General features: G+C 48.4%; 1 protein-coding gene across 3 annotated transcripts in view; it reads left to right on the top strand.

Annotated features, from left to right (window-relative positions):
- The window catches only part of ARIH2 (ariadne RBR E3 ubiquitin protein ligase 2), a 52,357-nt gene that overhangs the window by 28,890 nt on the left and 10,076 nt on the right, over positions 1–13,391 (top strand). For all 3 annotated transcript variants that reach the window (XM_067541064.1, XM_067541072.1, XM_067541054.1), the window contains exons 7-10: positions 479–588; positions 1,786–1,903; positions 5,471–5,521; positions 5,618–5,639. In XM_067541064.1, the coding sequence (XP_067397165.1) occupies positions 479–588; positions 1,786–1,903; positions 5,471–5,521; positions 5,618–5,639 (301 nt within the window). The remainder of the gene's footprint in view (positions 1–478; positions 589–1,785; positions 1,904–5,470; positions 5,522–5,617; positions 5,640–13,391) is intronic.

Here is a 13,391-nt window from a genome sequence, read left to right as displayed (position 1 = left end):
ACCCCCAGTAACTGCGGGGAGTCACAGGGAAGTAACTGAGGGAAGACACAGTTGAGAAGCAGTGTGTTTGTGCTGGAGCAGCAAGGGGGTGGGATATGAAATGGGGAAAGAGTTCGAGTAGAGTGAAATTCCAGATCTGTCTAGAGTTTCTCCTCATGGTCTCCAGACAGTTTGGATGGGATCTTGAATTTCCTCATTTAATAAGCACGACAGCCTCACCATCAAACAAAAGCTAAATATAAAGCTCAGGACAAGCACTTAATAACTAACTAACCAACCACCTCCGCATGTAGAAGAGATTGATTGATTGATTGATTGCCCTCTGTTGGGCATGATCTGGTGGCTCTTTCCATTGTCGGCTCCAGATTTAAGAACGATTGATTCACATTAATGAAAGGAGGAACCTCTATTCACTGGGACTGGGAGATCAGTGTTCTCTCATAGCAATTGCTAACCTCACCCCTTGGTGTGTTTGCAGAGCCATTACCAGCTGCAGCTGTGTCCCGGCGCAGACTGCCCCATGGTCATACAGGTACATCAGCCCAGAGCTCGGCGTGTGCAGTGCAATCGATGCAATGAAGTTTTCTGGTAAGGAAGTAAAAGGTTTAAAGGCTCTGAGAGAGACTGGGCACAGGCATATGCTCTCCTTAAGGTCGCTTCATTTAACAGCAAGTCTAGTGTGCAGAAGCATCTCAAATGCGTTACTAAAATTGTTTGTAATTTAAGCCATCTGGGAAATTGGGGTCTAGGGACCTGTCTTTCAGAGGTGGTCCGCTCTTGCTGAGCTCAGTGGAAGCTGTGGGTTCTGAGTGCCTCTGAAAATTGGGCTCTTCATTATCAAGGAAAACAAATCTTGCCTAGTTTCTTCTGTAGCTTAGATTAATCTACAATTTACGATACAAGCATTGGTGAGCAATTTTCGGTATGAGACCGTGATGTCTGGTGCTGGAACCTATCTGCTGCCTGTGTTTGTATGTTTGCTTCTGAGCACTCCTGTTCCCAGAGTCTCTAGTGCATTCCCAAGATCCAGAACATCATAAAGCCAAGGGACTCAGATATCCTGCACACACACAAAGGCTTCTGTGGTATGAATGCTCCTAAACATGCCTAGAAACAGAGTGTAGCATTCAGATGGGAAGTTAGTTGATTTCTGTATATGAAGTCTAGACGATCTTTAAACTTCTATGTGCATGAGGTTCTCCCCAGCATAAGAATCAACTTCCACTGGCTAGGAAAGTTAATGGTGCTTTCCTGACTTGCAATGTCCATGAGAGGAGTAACAAAATAACTGGAAGTACTATGGAAAGGTTTGCTGCTTAGTATCTTCTAACACCCCCTATTTCAAAGGTCTAGCTGCATCTTGAGTGCCCTGGGACAGTAATAGATGTGGGTTAGCGACCCAGCTATTCTGTGCAATTAACCCTGAACAACAGCCTATTTGGAGTTTACCTGGGATGGTCTAGGCTTGCTCCATCATCTCATTGATGCCTGGCTCCATGGAGAAGATGATAGCTGCTTATCAGACAGCCAGATGCTCCTTGCTAGAGAGGGAGCCCTGTACTCTCTGCCAGTCAGAAGAGAAGTAGTGGTATGTTAGAATTTCAGGCAGGCATTCTGAAGGTGGAACACAGCCTCTCCCACTGCAGTATTTAGTAACAAACTGTTTTTCTCTTCAAATCCATTTGCCATCCAGATCCTGGTCATGAGGGAAAGACTGACTTCTTGGTTATTGACACAATCTATTAGCTCTTCTGAAAACTGTAATTTCTTTCTCTTCCTGTTAAGTTTCAAGTGTCGGCAGATGTACCATGCTCCCACAGACTGTGCCACCATTCGGAAATGGCTCACCAAGTGTGCAGACGACTCTGAAACAGCAAACTACATCAGTGCTCACACTAAAGATGTAAGGGAGAACACCTGAACATTCTTTTCAGGCCCCTAGTCCTGCTGAGAAGGGGGGGCAGTTCTGTGCATGTTTAGCATTTCATGCTGCTTTTTTACAATGTTGGTCAGCTCCTACTTGGGGTTTTGGTGCAAAGATCTTGAATTTCTTGCATTAGAGGGGAAATCTAATGAGCATTTTAGGTATCTGTATTCTAATGCAAGAAGTATGGGGAATAAACAGGAAGAACTAGAAATACTGCTGACGTAATTATGATGTAATTGGCATCACAGAGACTTGGTGGGATAATTCACATGACTGGAATACTGGTGTAGAAGGGTACAGCTTGTTCAGGAAGGACAGGCAAGGAAAAAAGGGAAGAGGGGTTGCCGTGTATATCAAAGATATATACACACTTGAACTGAGGTTGAGCTAGAAGTGGGAGATAGGCCTATTGACATTTTCTGGGTAAGGATAAAAGGAGTAAAAAAACAAGGGTGATGTCATGGTAGGGATCTACTATGGACTGCCTAACCTGGAAGAGGAGGGTCAGGCTTTTTGTAGACAACTAACAAAATCATCCAAACCACAGGCCTTAGTAGCGATGGAGGATTTCAGCTACCCAGACTTCTGCTGGGGAAAATAATACAGGGCACAAATTATCCAACAAGTTCTTGAAATGCATTGGAGACAACTTTTTATGACAGAAGATAGAGGAAGAAACTAGAGGAGAGGCTGTTTTAGATTTGATTCTGACAAATAGGGAGGAACTGGCTGAGAATTTGGAAGTGGAAGGCAGCTTGGATAAACGTGATCATGAAATGATAGAGTTCATGAGTCTAATGGTAGGAGAGAAAACAGTAGAATAAAGACAATGGACTTCAAGAAGGCAAACTTTAGGAAACCCCTAGAATCGGTAGGTAAGATCCTGTGAGAAGCAAATCTAAGGGAAACAAGGCTTCAGGAGAGTTGGCAGTTTTTTAGAGAGACACTGTTAAGGGCACAAGAGCAAACTACCCCAATGCGTAGGAAGCAAGGCAAGAGGCAACTCTGTCTTAACCAGGAGATCGTCTGTGACCTGAAATTCAAAAAGAGATTTGTACAGAAAGTGGAAACTAAGTCAAATTACAAAGGATGAGTATAGAAAAAACATAAGCATGTAGGGACAAAACATGAGAGAGGCCAAGGCACAAAGTGAAATTACAATAGCTAGGGACATAAAGGATAACAAGAAAACATTTTACAAATACATTAGAAGCAAGACTAAGGCCACAGGAGGTCCATTACTCAATGAGGAGGGAAAGACAATAACAGAAAACGCAGCAATGGCCAAAGTGTTAAATGCCTTTTTTGTTTGTTTTCACCAAAAAGGTTAGCAACGGTAGGACAACTAACACTGGTGTAAATGGGGTAGGATCTGAGGCTAAAATAGGGAAAGAACAACTTAAAAATTACTTAGGCTTTGTCTACACTAGAAAAATAAGTTGACCTAAGATAGGTCGACTTATAGCCACCGCAGTAATTACCATGGTGGCTGATATCCACACTGCCCTCTTTGGGTCGGTGGAGGCGTCCTCACCAGGAGTGCTTCCACCCACCTAAGAGGGGCAGTGTGGGGAACTGACAGCCCGGTCTCTCAGTTCTGCTGGCAGCTCCCTGCCAGGAGCCCCATGGGATCTGGGGCTCCCGATAGGCCCCACCGTGGGGCTCAGGGCCACCCATTCACAGGCTGTAGGGCTACGGGTGTGACCTGGTTAATTGAAGTACCCACCCTTTTCCAATTCATAGGATACTTGGCATAATCTTTTGCAGGCCTGCAGGGCCTTTTACCAGTGAAGGAGCCTTACCCAGTAATATCCTTATTCTCTATTTATCAACAATGACCAACACAGAATAGACAGGCTAAGCATCCAATGCTCACCACTCCCAATGAGGCAGACAAACGTCTTCTGGTGGCCAGTCAGGATTAGATCATCTGGGGAGTCCAGCTACATGATCTGGTTGGCAGGGGGTTCAGGTCTGGCAGCTCTGTCTTGGGCTCTGTCCTGGAGTTAGGTTCTACAGAACTTCCTTTTGGACCCCAGTTTGTATAGCTAATGCTTGGGTCCTGCTTAGCTGTACTTTAACCAATCATTTTAAACGGAAGCACTACAAAACACCAATCCTAGCCCATTACAAAACAGTTCTTTAACCAATCATACCCCCACCACCTTAGTTGATTTAAATATTGCACAATTAGTCATGCAACAGACGAAACAATCAAAGAGCCAGACAGAAATCATTCAGATAAACAACAGAGAAGTGGGGACCATAAAGACAAAACAATAAGAAATGTGTATTTTACAATCACAACTGTTGATCAGTGATAGCATTCTGTCTGACAAGCAATCAATCAAAGTTTCCTTTAAACATCTTGAGATCTGTTTCTTTATCTGGTGGTGGTCAGTACTGTTAGGACAGTAGCACTTTCTTACCAGCCGATATTACATTGTTTGATGTAATTTAGATGAGAATGTGAAGATGTGACCACATGCTTCTTAGCTTATGGGTGCTGGCTCTCCTAATATGGCTGCTACTGCTTAGCCGAAAAACAAGGCCTCAGACCTTACAATATGATTTGGTGACTTCAGATTCAAGTTGGTAAAATTGGATTACTTCCTATAGCTATGCAAGCCAAGAGAATAGATTTTAAAATTGTATTAAAGCTAATGTTAGAATGATTGAATACAAAGTTTAAAGAAAGAGTTTCTATGCCCCTGGGTATAATGCGTAATTATCCAGAAGTACAAAGTTTGGTTTAAAAATCATAGAATACAAAAAGTACATAATCTTCAGTATTCTAAATTAAGGGTAATTTAGCAAGACAGTTGAAATATTAGTGTCCAAATATTCGGGAACATCACTTATACAAAAATTCTACGAAGAGCAGTTTGTGGAAAGTAAATATAACAATGTGTGTGGATTGTCTCTCAATGAATGAGAATTTTAGGATAGATTGTCCTTCTGTAGATACGATCCATCAGAAAAGTCTTTCTGTTCCTTTCCTGGCATCGCTTCTCAATGGCACTGTGGCTCATCGCTTCCTATAGATATGCAAACCATGAGAATATAGTAACACAAATTGTCCCAGACGTCAGCTGTGGAACAATGAAACCTATGTAAAGCATTGTGTATATATAGTCAGGCAGGTGTCTGATGGCTTTTTACTTCCGCTGAAGCACTTACCCATTGGCACCTACTGAAGTCAGGATACAGAACTAGATGGTCCTATGGTCTGAGTCACTATGGCAACTATTGTCTTTCTATGTAAACTGCTTTAATTGCTAGGCCTGACCAGCCAGTTAATGATAACCATTGAGTGAACTTGGGTTCACAAGTGGTAATGCTAAGAATAATGACCTTACTCCTCGCAACTGTTATCCCAGAACCACTGATCTGTTGTTAATGCACTGAGCCATGCATCTCCTTTCCTCCCACTTTAAAATGGGGTTGACAGGAATAGCACATGTGTAATAATGGAGCAGGAATTATGTTCTTAAGGAATATTCTAGAACAGCTGGATCTACTGAATGCTTTTGTTTTTCCCAGTGTCCCAAGTGCAATATCTGTATTGAAAAGAATGGAGGCTGCAATCACATGGTGAGCAATTCCCTAACTACTTCAGATCGTCCTTCTTCTTAGATGAAACCTTTTGTCCTTTTGCAGATTGTTAATGGTTCCTCTTTTCTTTTTCAGCAATGCTCCAAATGCAAGCATGGTAAGTAACAGTAATGGGAATGTTCTTTTATTGCCCAGCAGTAAATTTGGTTGCCCTAAATACTGAATTAAACACTTCTCCCAGTAAAAATATGAAGAGAATACTAATTGCACATTTGATTTGGTGATAGAGGCTTATTGTTTCACATTCTGTGTTCGGAACTGGTTTCTTATGCATCGGGGCATTTAGGTATAACGCTATACAGAGGTCTTCATCTCCCTTCCCATCATGAGGATGATACTCTTCAGAAATAGACTCTGGTGTTTAAAAGCTTTCCTGACATAGTTCTTGTTTTGTAAATGGATTTTCTTTCTTTCTCTGTAACGGGACTTTCTGAGCCATTGCGTCAAGCCAGACTTGCTCATGTTTGCTGATGGAAAGAATTAGCCCTTACACAGAAGCAGCTGTAGGTCTGTCGTTGATCTGTATAAATGTATCCACTACACCAGAGGCCCCCAAACGTTGAGGTGTGGCCCTCTAGGGAGGTGTGGGGGGACGTTCAGAGGGCTGCAGAGGGGTCTGGGCCAGTCCCCACACGAGGGCAGGGAGGGAGCGCCCCCGCAGCCCTGGCTCCCATCCCCTGGCCTGACCGTGGTCCCGCTCCCAGCCCTGGCCTCAGTGGTGTACTGTGCGTCTCTGGCACCCTCCCAGTCCAGCCTCAAACCGCCCCATGGAGGACAGGAGGGGTTCCCAAGGGAGGGGGGGTCTATACCTGTGTGGGGACACGCCGCTTTCCTCCTCCTGTGCCCCAGGGACTTTCTGGTGCTCATGATGGCGGCTCCCCCGGCTCTGCACCCGCTGTACCGCCGCGCCCCCCCCCCCTCCCCTGGCCGCGCGCGCAAACATACTTACCTGCCATGCGGCGCCCACCTGTTCTGCTCCAGCCCAATCAGATCCGGCACTGGCTTCCCCTACCAGGCACGGCAGGGGATAACGGGGGGTGGGGAGGAGTTCCTCCTAGTCACCTACAGCTCCCCGCCTGCTCCTGGGCTCCATCCAGCCGCCCCTCAGAGCCTCCTCCATCCCCCATCCCTTGCGCGTTGTGAAGGGCCTGTCCGGCACCCCTGCGCCCAGGGGTCTGGCCCCCTCCCAGCCCTCTCCTCACCCCCATCGGTCCACCATTGCCTGACCTTGGCCCTGGACTCCTGGCCCGGTGTGGCTCCAGCCCTGACCATGAACCTGCTCCCAGGGCAGGGGGGCATGGACAGAGATAAGGGGAGGTGTGATGTAAAAAGTTTGGGGGCCACTGCACTAGACTGCTCCTCAGTCCACTCCCATGCCAGAAGCAGCCTGGCTGTCCTCAGCCCTTATTAAAGCCTGGCGAAATATCAGGAATGCAAAGCAAACGGCTTTTGTGAGATGCTAAACTTTTCTTACCCCAGGGAAGTGAGTGAGACCATCTGTTGCTGGGGCTCCCATGTTGCAGCTCTGCTACCAACCACTAGGGAGGCTAAGGAGACAAAACACAACATTTAAAGGCTAGCCATCCCAGTTCATTTCCTTTGCCGCTGGAAGATCAGCAAAAATGGCAGTGACTTGTGGATGCTGTGGTATAAGGAGTAGGTGAGCAAGAAGTTCCTAGATACCCCAGTGATTGGGATTTGAGAGAGGGCAGGCTAACCCTTTGGTGGAATGAGCAGATTTCAACCAAACCGAATGGGAAAGGTAAGCCCTTCTGAAGTGACAAAAGCCTTTTCTGAAGTGATTCGTTCAGCAGCTGTTTAACTTCCATATTTCCTCCTTCCTGACCCAACACTACAAGTATCCCACTTCTAAAACTAGGAAACTCTGTCTTGTGGGTTTAACTGTTGCTCTGTTTTGTTCTCCATAGCTTTTTTACCTATGCTTGCTCACTCAGGTCAGGTCTACGCTACAAACTTATATCGGTTTGTTAAAGACAAACAAAAGGAAGTATTTTTTTACGTAACACACAGTCAACCTGCAAAATTCTTTGTGAGAGGATGTTGTGAAGGCCAAGACTATAACAGGGTTCAAAAGAGAACTAAGTTCACGGAGGATAGGTCCATTAATGGCTACTAGTCAGGGTGGGCAGGGATGCAAAACCATGCTCTGAAGTGTTCCTAGCCTCTGTGTGCCAGAAGCTGGGAATGGGTGACGGGGGATGGATCACTTGATGATTATCTGGTCTGTTCATTCCTTCTGAAGCACCTGGCATTGGCCACTGTTGGAAGACAGGACACTGGGCTAGATGGACCTTTGGTCTGACCCAGTATGGCCACTCTTAGGTTCCAACTACTATGAAAAATCCACACACTTGAGCAAAGTAATTATACAGACCTAACCCCGTATGCAGAGAGTGTTCTGCCAGCGGGAGAGCTTCTCCTGTCACCATAGTTACTGCCTCTCGCAGAGGTGGATTAGCTATGCTGACGGGAGAGGTCTCTCTCATCAACGTAGGAATGTCTTCACTGCAGCTGTGCCAACGCAGCGTTTTAAGTGTAGACTTGCCCGTAGTGATTTCCAGTCTGAAGCTGTCTCCTAAACCACTGGCTGTGGTTATGTGTCTTAGTCATAGAATTTAAGGCCAGCAGAGACCATCGGATCATTTATTCACTGCTGGGTCAGATTAGGATCCTTCAAGCCAGCAGTCAGAGAGCTGCAGTTCACTACCAAGTAAGACTGCCCCTTTCTTTAACTAGGAGGTGCAGCCTGCAAAGAAGGTGCCAGCGTCCAACACTCCGCGTTGATCCAAGCAGTGTCCCCTCAGAGCACGCTGGAAGTGTTACCTCCGCAAGCTGCACCTCCATGTTTAGAGATGGCGGTTTGCACAGCACGGACCTCCAAGAGGGGTTGCAGTTGCAGCTGTATTCTATCTGTCCTTGAGCAGGATGGCACAAACAACCTTTACATGCTGCTTGGCTAGCGCCGTGGCTCTCGGCCTTCCCAGACTACTGCACCCCTTTCCGCAGGCTGCTTTGCCTCGCAAGCCCCAAGCTTCACCTCACTTAAAAACTACTTGCTTACAAAATCATACATGAAAATATAAGTGTCACAGCACGTTGACTGGACAATTGCTTGCTTTCTTATTTTTACCATATAATTATAAATCGGTTGGAATATAAATATTGCACTTACATTTCAATGTGTAGAGCAGTATAAACGAGTCATTGCATGAAATTTTAGTTTGTACTGACTTCGCTAGTGCTTTTGATGTAGCCTGTTGTAAAATTAGGCAAATATCTAGATGAGCTGATGTACCCCCTGGAAGGCCTCTGCGTACCTCCAGGGATACACACAACCCTGGTTGAGAACCACTGGTCTAAAGGAAGCCCCTGAAAACAGAGAGGCTGTTTCTTGAACTTCAAGTGCTTGCTCATGTCCATTCTGAATGTCCAATCCGGTGCTGGAAATTTTTCCCCTACTGGTATCTGTAGGGCCGGCTCTAGCGCCTTCTGCAGCGACGTGCGTATGTGCCCGTATATAGAGCGCTGCTCCCCCTCTCCGCCCAGTTCCTTCTTACCGCCTGTGACTGTGCTGGAGTACTCTCTTGCTCACGCAAGTATTAATATTCTGAGTGGTTTTACCTGCTTTATTAGTGCAGCGGTTCCCAACCTGGAGGGTGGGACCCCCTTGGGGGGGTGCCAAAGATGACAGGGGTCCATGAGGTCTCAGTAATATTGAGGTCATTTAGCCACCCGAGCTCCACGGCAGAGGCAACAGCCTCAAGCTCTGCGTCATCTGGAGTGGAGGAACACCCCCCCAGGCCTGCACTGGCCAGGCGCCCAGCCAGAGAGGAGCAGTCCCAGCTGGTGGGGGCCTGCAACCAGGGTCTGCCTCCATTACCCTCAGTCCATGAGGGATGAGAAGTGGCAGGGCCGCACAGGGTGTGCGGTGGTGGCTGCGCCAGGGAAGGCTTAGTTTCTTACTCGGGTAAGAGTAATTTATTATTATTATTATTTATGTAATTTAGTATTTATGACTGGTAAGGGGGCGGGGCGGGAGGTTCGGGGGGAGGAGGGGTGTGTTAACCAGTGGGGCTTTCACTCAGGAAGGTTGGGAACCACTTGCTAGTGTATATAGTTGTTGGTTAGTAGTTAGAAGTTAGTGAGTTTCAACCATGGTCGGGGCATGGCCCGGTCCCCAGTGTTCAAACCTTGTGTTTCTTGCACAAAATCTGTGCTGCTGAGTGACCCACACCAGAGCTATTTAAAGTGTTCGGGAAAGGTCATGTGTGAGAAAAGTGTATAAGATGTGTAAGAGCTTTCACTCAAGGACCCAGCAGGACCACGACATTAGACTCAAGGCCCTTCTGATGGAGTTGGCACTCAGACGGGCGTCGGTGCTGAGGTCGGACCTGGCACTGAGCACCAAGGCATCGACAAGGAGCACTCCCCCAGCGTCGGTGTCCCCCCAGCACTGCTCGACATCCCCGGTGTTGAGGAAGCGGCTAAAGACACAGGCCAAAAAAGGATGTTCACCGAAGTCGGCTAAGAAAAATTCCAGGTCCTCAAGAAAACCTGAGTTGGGCCACCTACCCCCACTGATCCTGAGAGTATCACCACCCATGTGGGTGTTGAGCCCAGCACCCGCGCCACCACCTAGTCATCCCCACCATGCCTGAGGCATTCTAGGTTATGAGACCTCTTGGCCATACCGGTGCTGCCTACACCAAAGAATGGCAGGTCGATGCACCGAGGGACGGATGCCCCTTCATGGTAGTATCATCAACGGGATGCTCTTCCCCTGTCCCCCAGCAGTCACCAGATCCTCGGCACTGATCCCCAGGGCTGCACCGAGAGGTCACCGGATAGGTACCAATCCCCGGAGCATTGGCACCGGTCCCCAGAAAATCATCGTTCGTCAAACACCCGTGACAGATCACCGGAGCCCCGGCACTGCTCGCCAAATCCTTACAAGAAATCTAAGGACAAGACACGGTCGAGGGACACCCAGCGCTCAGGCTCTCGACACTGCTCCCTGAAGCCTGAGCACTGGCGTTCAAGAAGCGGCGTGGAGAGATGTGTGGTGTCAGCGCCCCCATGGTCACCTGGGAACATTTCCTCGGACTCAGAGGGGAGGTCATTGTTCCCCCAAAGGGACAGGCTCCCAGGCAACCCACTAGATGACCGCAGCGCATACCAGGAACTGCTGAAACACGTGACGGCTGATCTGAGCCTCGAGATAGAGGAGCTCGTGGAGCCAGTGGATGAACTCTTTGGCATCCGCAGCCCCTTCCTGGGTGGCTCTTCCGGTGCATGAGGGAGTGGTGCAACTGGCTAAGGCGCTATGGCAGACCCCTGCCTCTCTGTGCCCCACATCTAAACGGGCAGAGAAGAAGTATTAGGTGCCTGCTAAGGGGTTTAAGTACCTCTACACACACCCCTCCCCAGGATCGCTGGTGGTCACAGCTACTAATGAATGTGACCAGGTGAGTTCAACTTCAAAAAACAAAGGGGCCTTGACAGCAAGCCTGCAGCTGAGGGTATCCAACCAACAGCCACTGTTGAGACAGTACCATTTCAATACCAGGCAGTCGCTGGAGACATTTGCTGACTCCTTCCCACAGTCCTCCAACCAGGGGTTTGAGGCAATCCTGGAGGAAGGAAAGACATTGACTAAAGCCTCCCTACAAGCGGCATCGGACACAGCTGATTCTGCAGCTCGGTCAATGGCTTCCACGGTGTCAATGAGGGAAGCGTTTTGGCTCCAATTGTCTGGTCTTTCTGTGGAGGTCCAGCAGTCCATTCAGGACCTCCCCTTTGACAGCTCAGCCCTGTTCGCCAACCAGACAGACTCCAGGCTGTATGGTTTAAAGGACTCAAGGGCTACACTATGCTCATTGGGATTTTATACCCCTTTGTTGTCGAGAAGGCATTTTAGGCCTTCTCAACAGCAGCGGTTCTGGGGGCAATCCCGAGGGGAGCCCTTCAAGAAAAGAAATAGACTATAAGTGCCGACAGGGCCATTCACTAGGTTCTGCCCCGAGGTCGAGCCCGAGTCACCATCCCTCGGGGTGGGGTGGGGAACAAAGCTTCTGAAGGTGCGCCCAGGGGCAACCTACCAGACACTACCCGACATCCAGATTCCCATTTATTCCCGCCTTGCCTCTTTCCTCCCAGCCTGGGCGGCCAATAATGTCAGACAGCTGGGTACTAAGTATGGTGGCTATCTGCTTCACCCTTCAGTTCATTTCACTTCTGCCTTCCCACCCTCCCTCCCCGTCCCTCTTCAGGGACCCCTCGCACAAGCAACTCCTCGTACAAGAGGTGCAAGCCCTCTTACAAGTGAGGGTGGTGGAAGAGGTCCCTCAAGGACTGAGGGGAAGAGGCTTCTCCTGGTACTTTCTAATCCCGAAGGCAAAAGGGGAGCTAAGACTTACCTTGGACCTGTGTGCCCTCAACAAATTCCTCAGGAAGTTGAAGTTGTGCATGGTCTCCCTAGCAGCCATCATCCCTTCTCTGGATCCTGGCGACTGGTACGCCGCCCTCAATCTGAGGGACACCTGTTTTCACATCTGTCTTCCTGGGCCACAGGAGGTTCCTGCGATTCGTGATGGGCACACAACACTACCAATTTGCAATCCTTCCATTTGGCCTATCAATGACACCACACGTATTCACCAAGTGCATGGCAGTGGTAGCAGCCCACCTCAGGCGCAGATGTGTGCAGGTCTTTCCTTACCTGGACGACTGACTCATTCGGGGTCGGTTGAGAGCACAAATCCAATACGGCATTGAGATCGTAAGGGACACCTGTTGGTTGCTGGGTCTGCTAATAAACTAACAGAAGTCGATACTTACACCTGTTCAAAGGATAGAGTTAATCGGAGCAATCCTAGACTCCATACAAACCAGAGCTCTCCTGCCTAAGGCCAGGTTCCTGGTAATGTCGAAGCTCACAGCCCAACTATTGGCCCACTCCCTCACCATGGCGAGGGTATGTCTCAGCCTATTGGGCCACATGGCTGCTTGTACTTATGTGGTTCGTTACACCAGGCTGTGACTCAGACTGCTGTAGATGTGTGGCTGGCAATGGTATACTCTCCATCCAGGCACTTTCTGGACAGAATACTCACGATTTCCTTGCGTACTTACCTCTTTGTTGTGGTGGATGAAACCGCAGCATGTACTGGCAGGAGTACCATTCGCGGCCCCACAACCAATGTCGTTGATCTCAGATGCCTTGGAATTAGGATGGGGAGCCCACCTTGGTGCGCTATAGACCCAGGGCCTCTGGACCAAAGACGAGTTAGTTCTACTCATCAATGTCAGAGAACTCAGAGCAACTCAACTGGTCTATGAGGTGTTCTTGCCACACCTTGTCAACAAAGTCATGTGGGTTCTCACAGACAACATGGCTGCAATGTACTACATCAGCAGGCAAGGGGGAGCCAGGTCCTCAGCCCTTTGTCGGGAAGCCTTACATTTGTGGGATCTCTGCATGAGCCATAACATTCAACTGGAGGCGACTCATCTTCCTGGGCTCAAGAATGTATTAATGCATTGCCTAAGCAGATCCTTTTGCTCTCACCACGAATGGTCACTCCACCTGGAAGTGGCTGACCGCATCTTCCAAAGGTGGGAAACTCCCCGAGTGGACCTCTTCACAACCAAAGAGAACAGGGAGTGTGATCAATTCTGCTTCCTCTTGGGGCCGGCGGAAGCCTTTTTGACCAATGCTTTTCTCCTGTCGTGGTCGAGCAGTCTCATGGATGCTTTCCCCCCCAATATCTCGAATACACAGAGTCCTTCTGAAGATCAAGAGGGACAAACCACGGGTCATCCTAGTACC

Source organism: Emydura macquarii, unplaced genomic scaffold (genome assembly GCF_026122565.2).
Source record: "Emydura macquarii macquarii isolate MOO-44397 ecotype Brisbane River unplaced genomic scaffold, CSIRO-AGI_Emac_v2 contig_71, whole genome shotgun sequence".
In the NCBI taxonomy this organism is placed as follows: domain Eukaryota; kingdom Metazoa; phylum Chordata; order Testudines; family Chelidae; genus Emydura; species Emydura macquarii.
The sequence above is the reverse complement of the archived record's forward strand: the minus strand, read 5'-3'. Positions and strand labels throughout refer to the sequence as shown.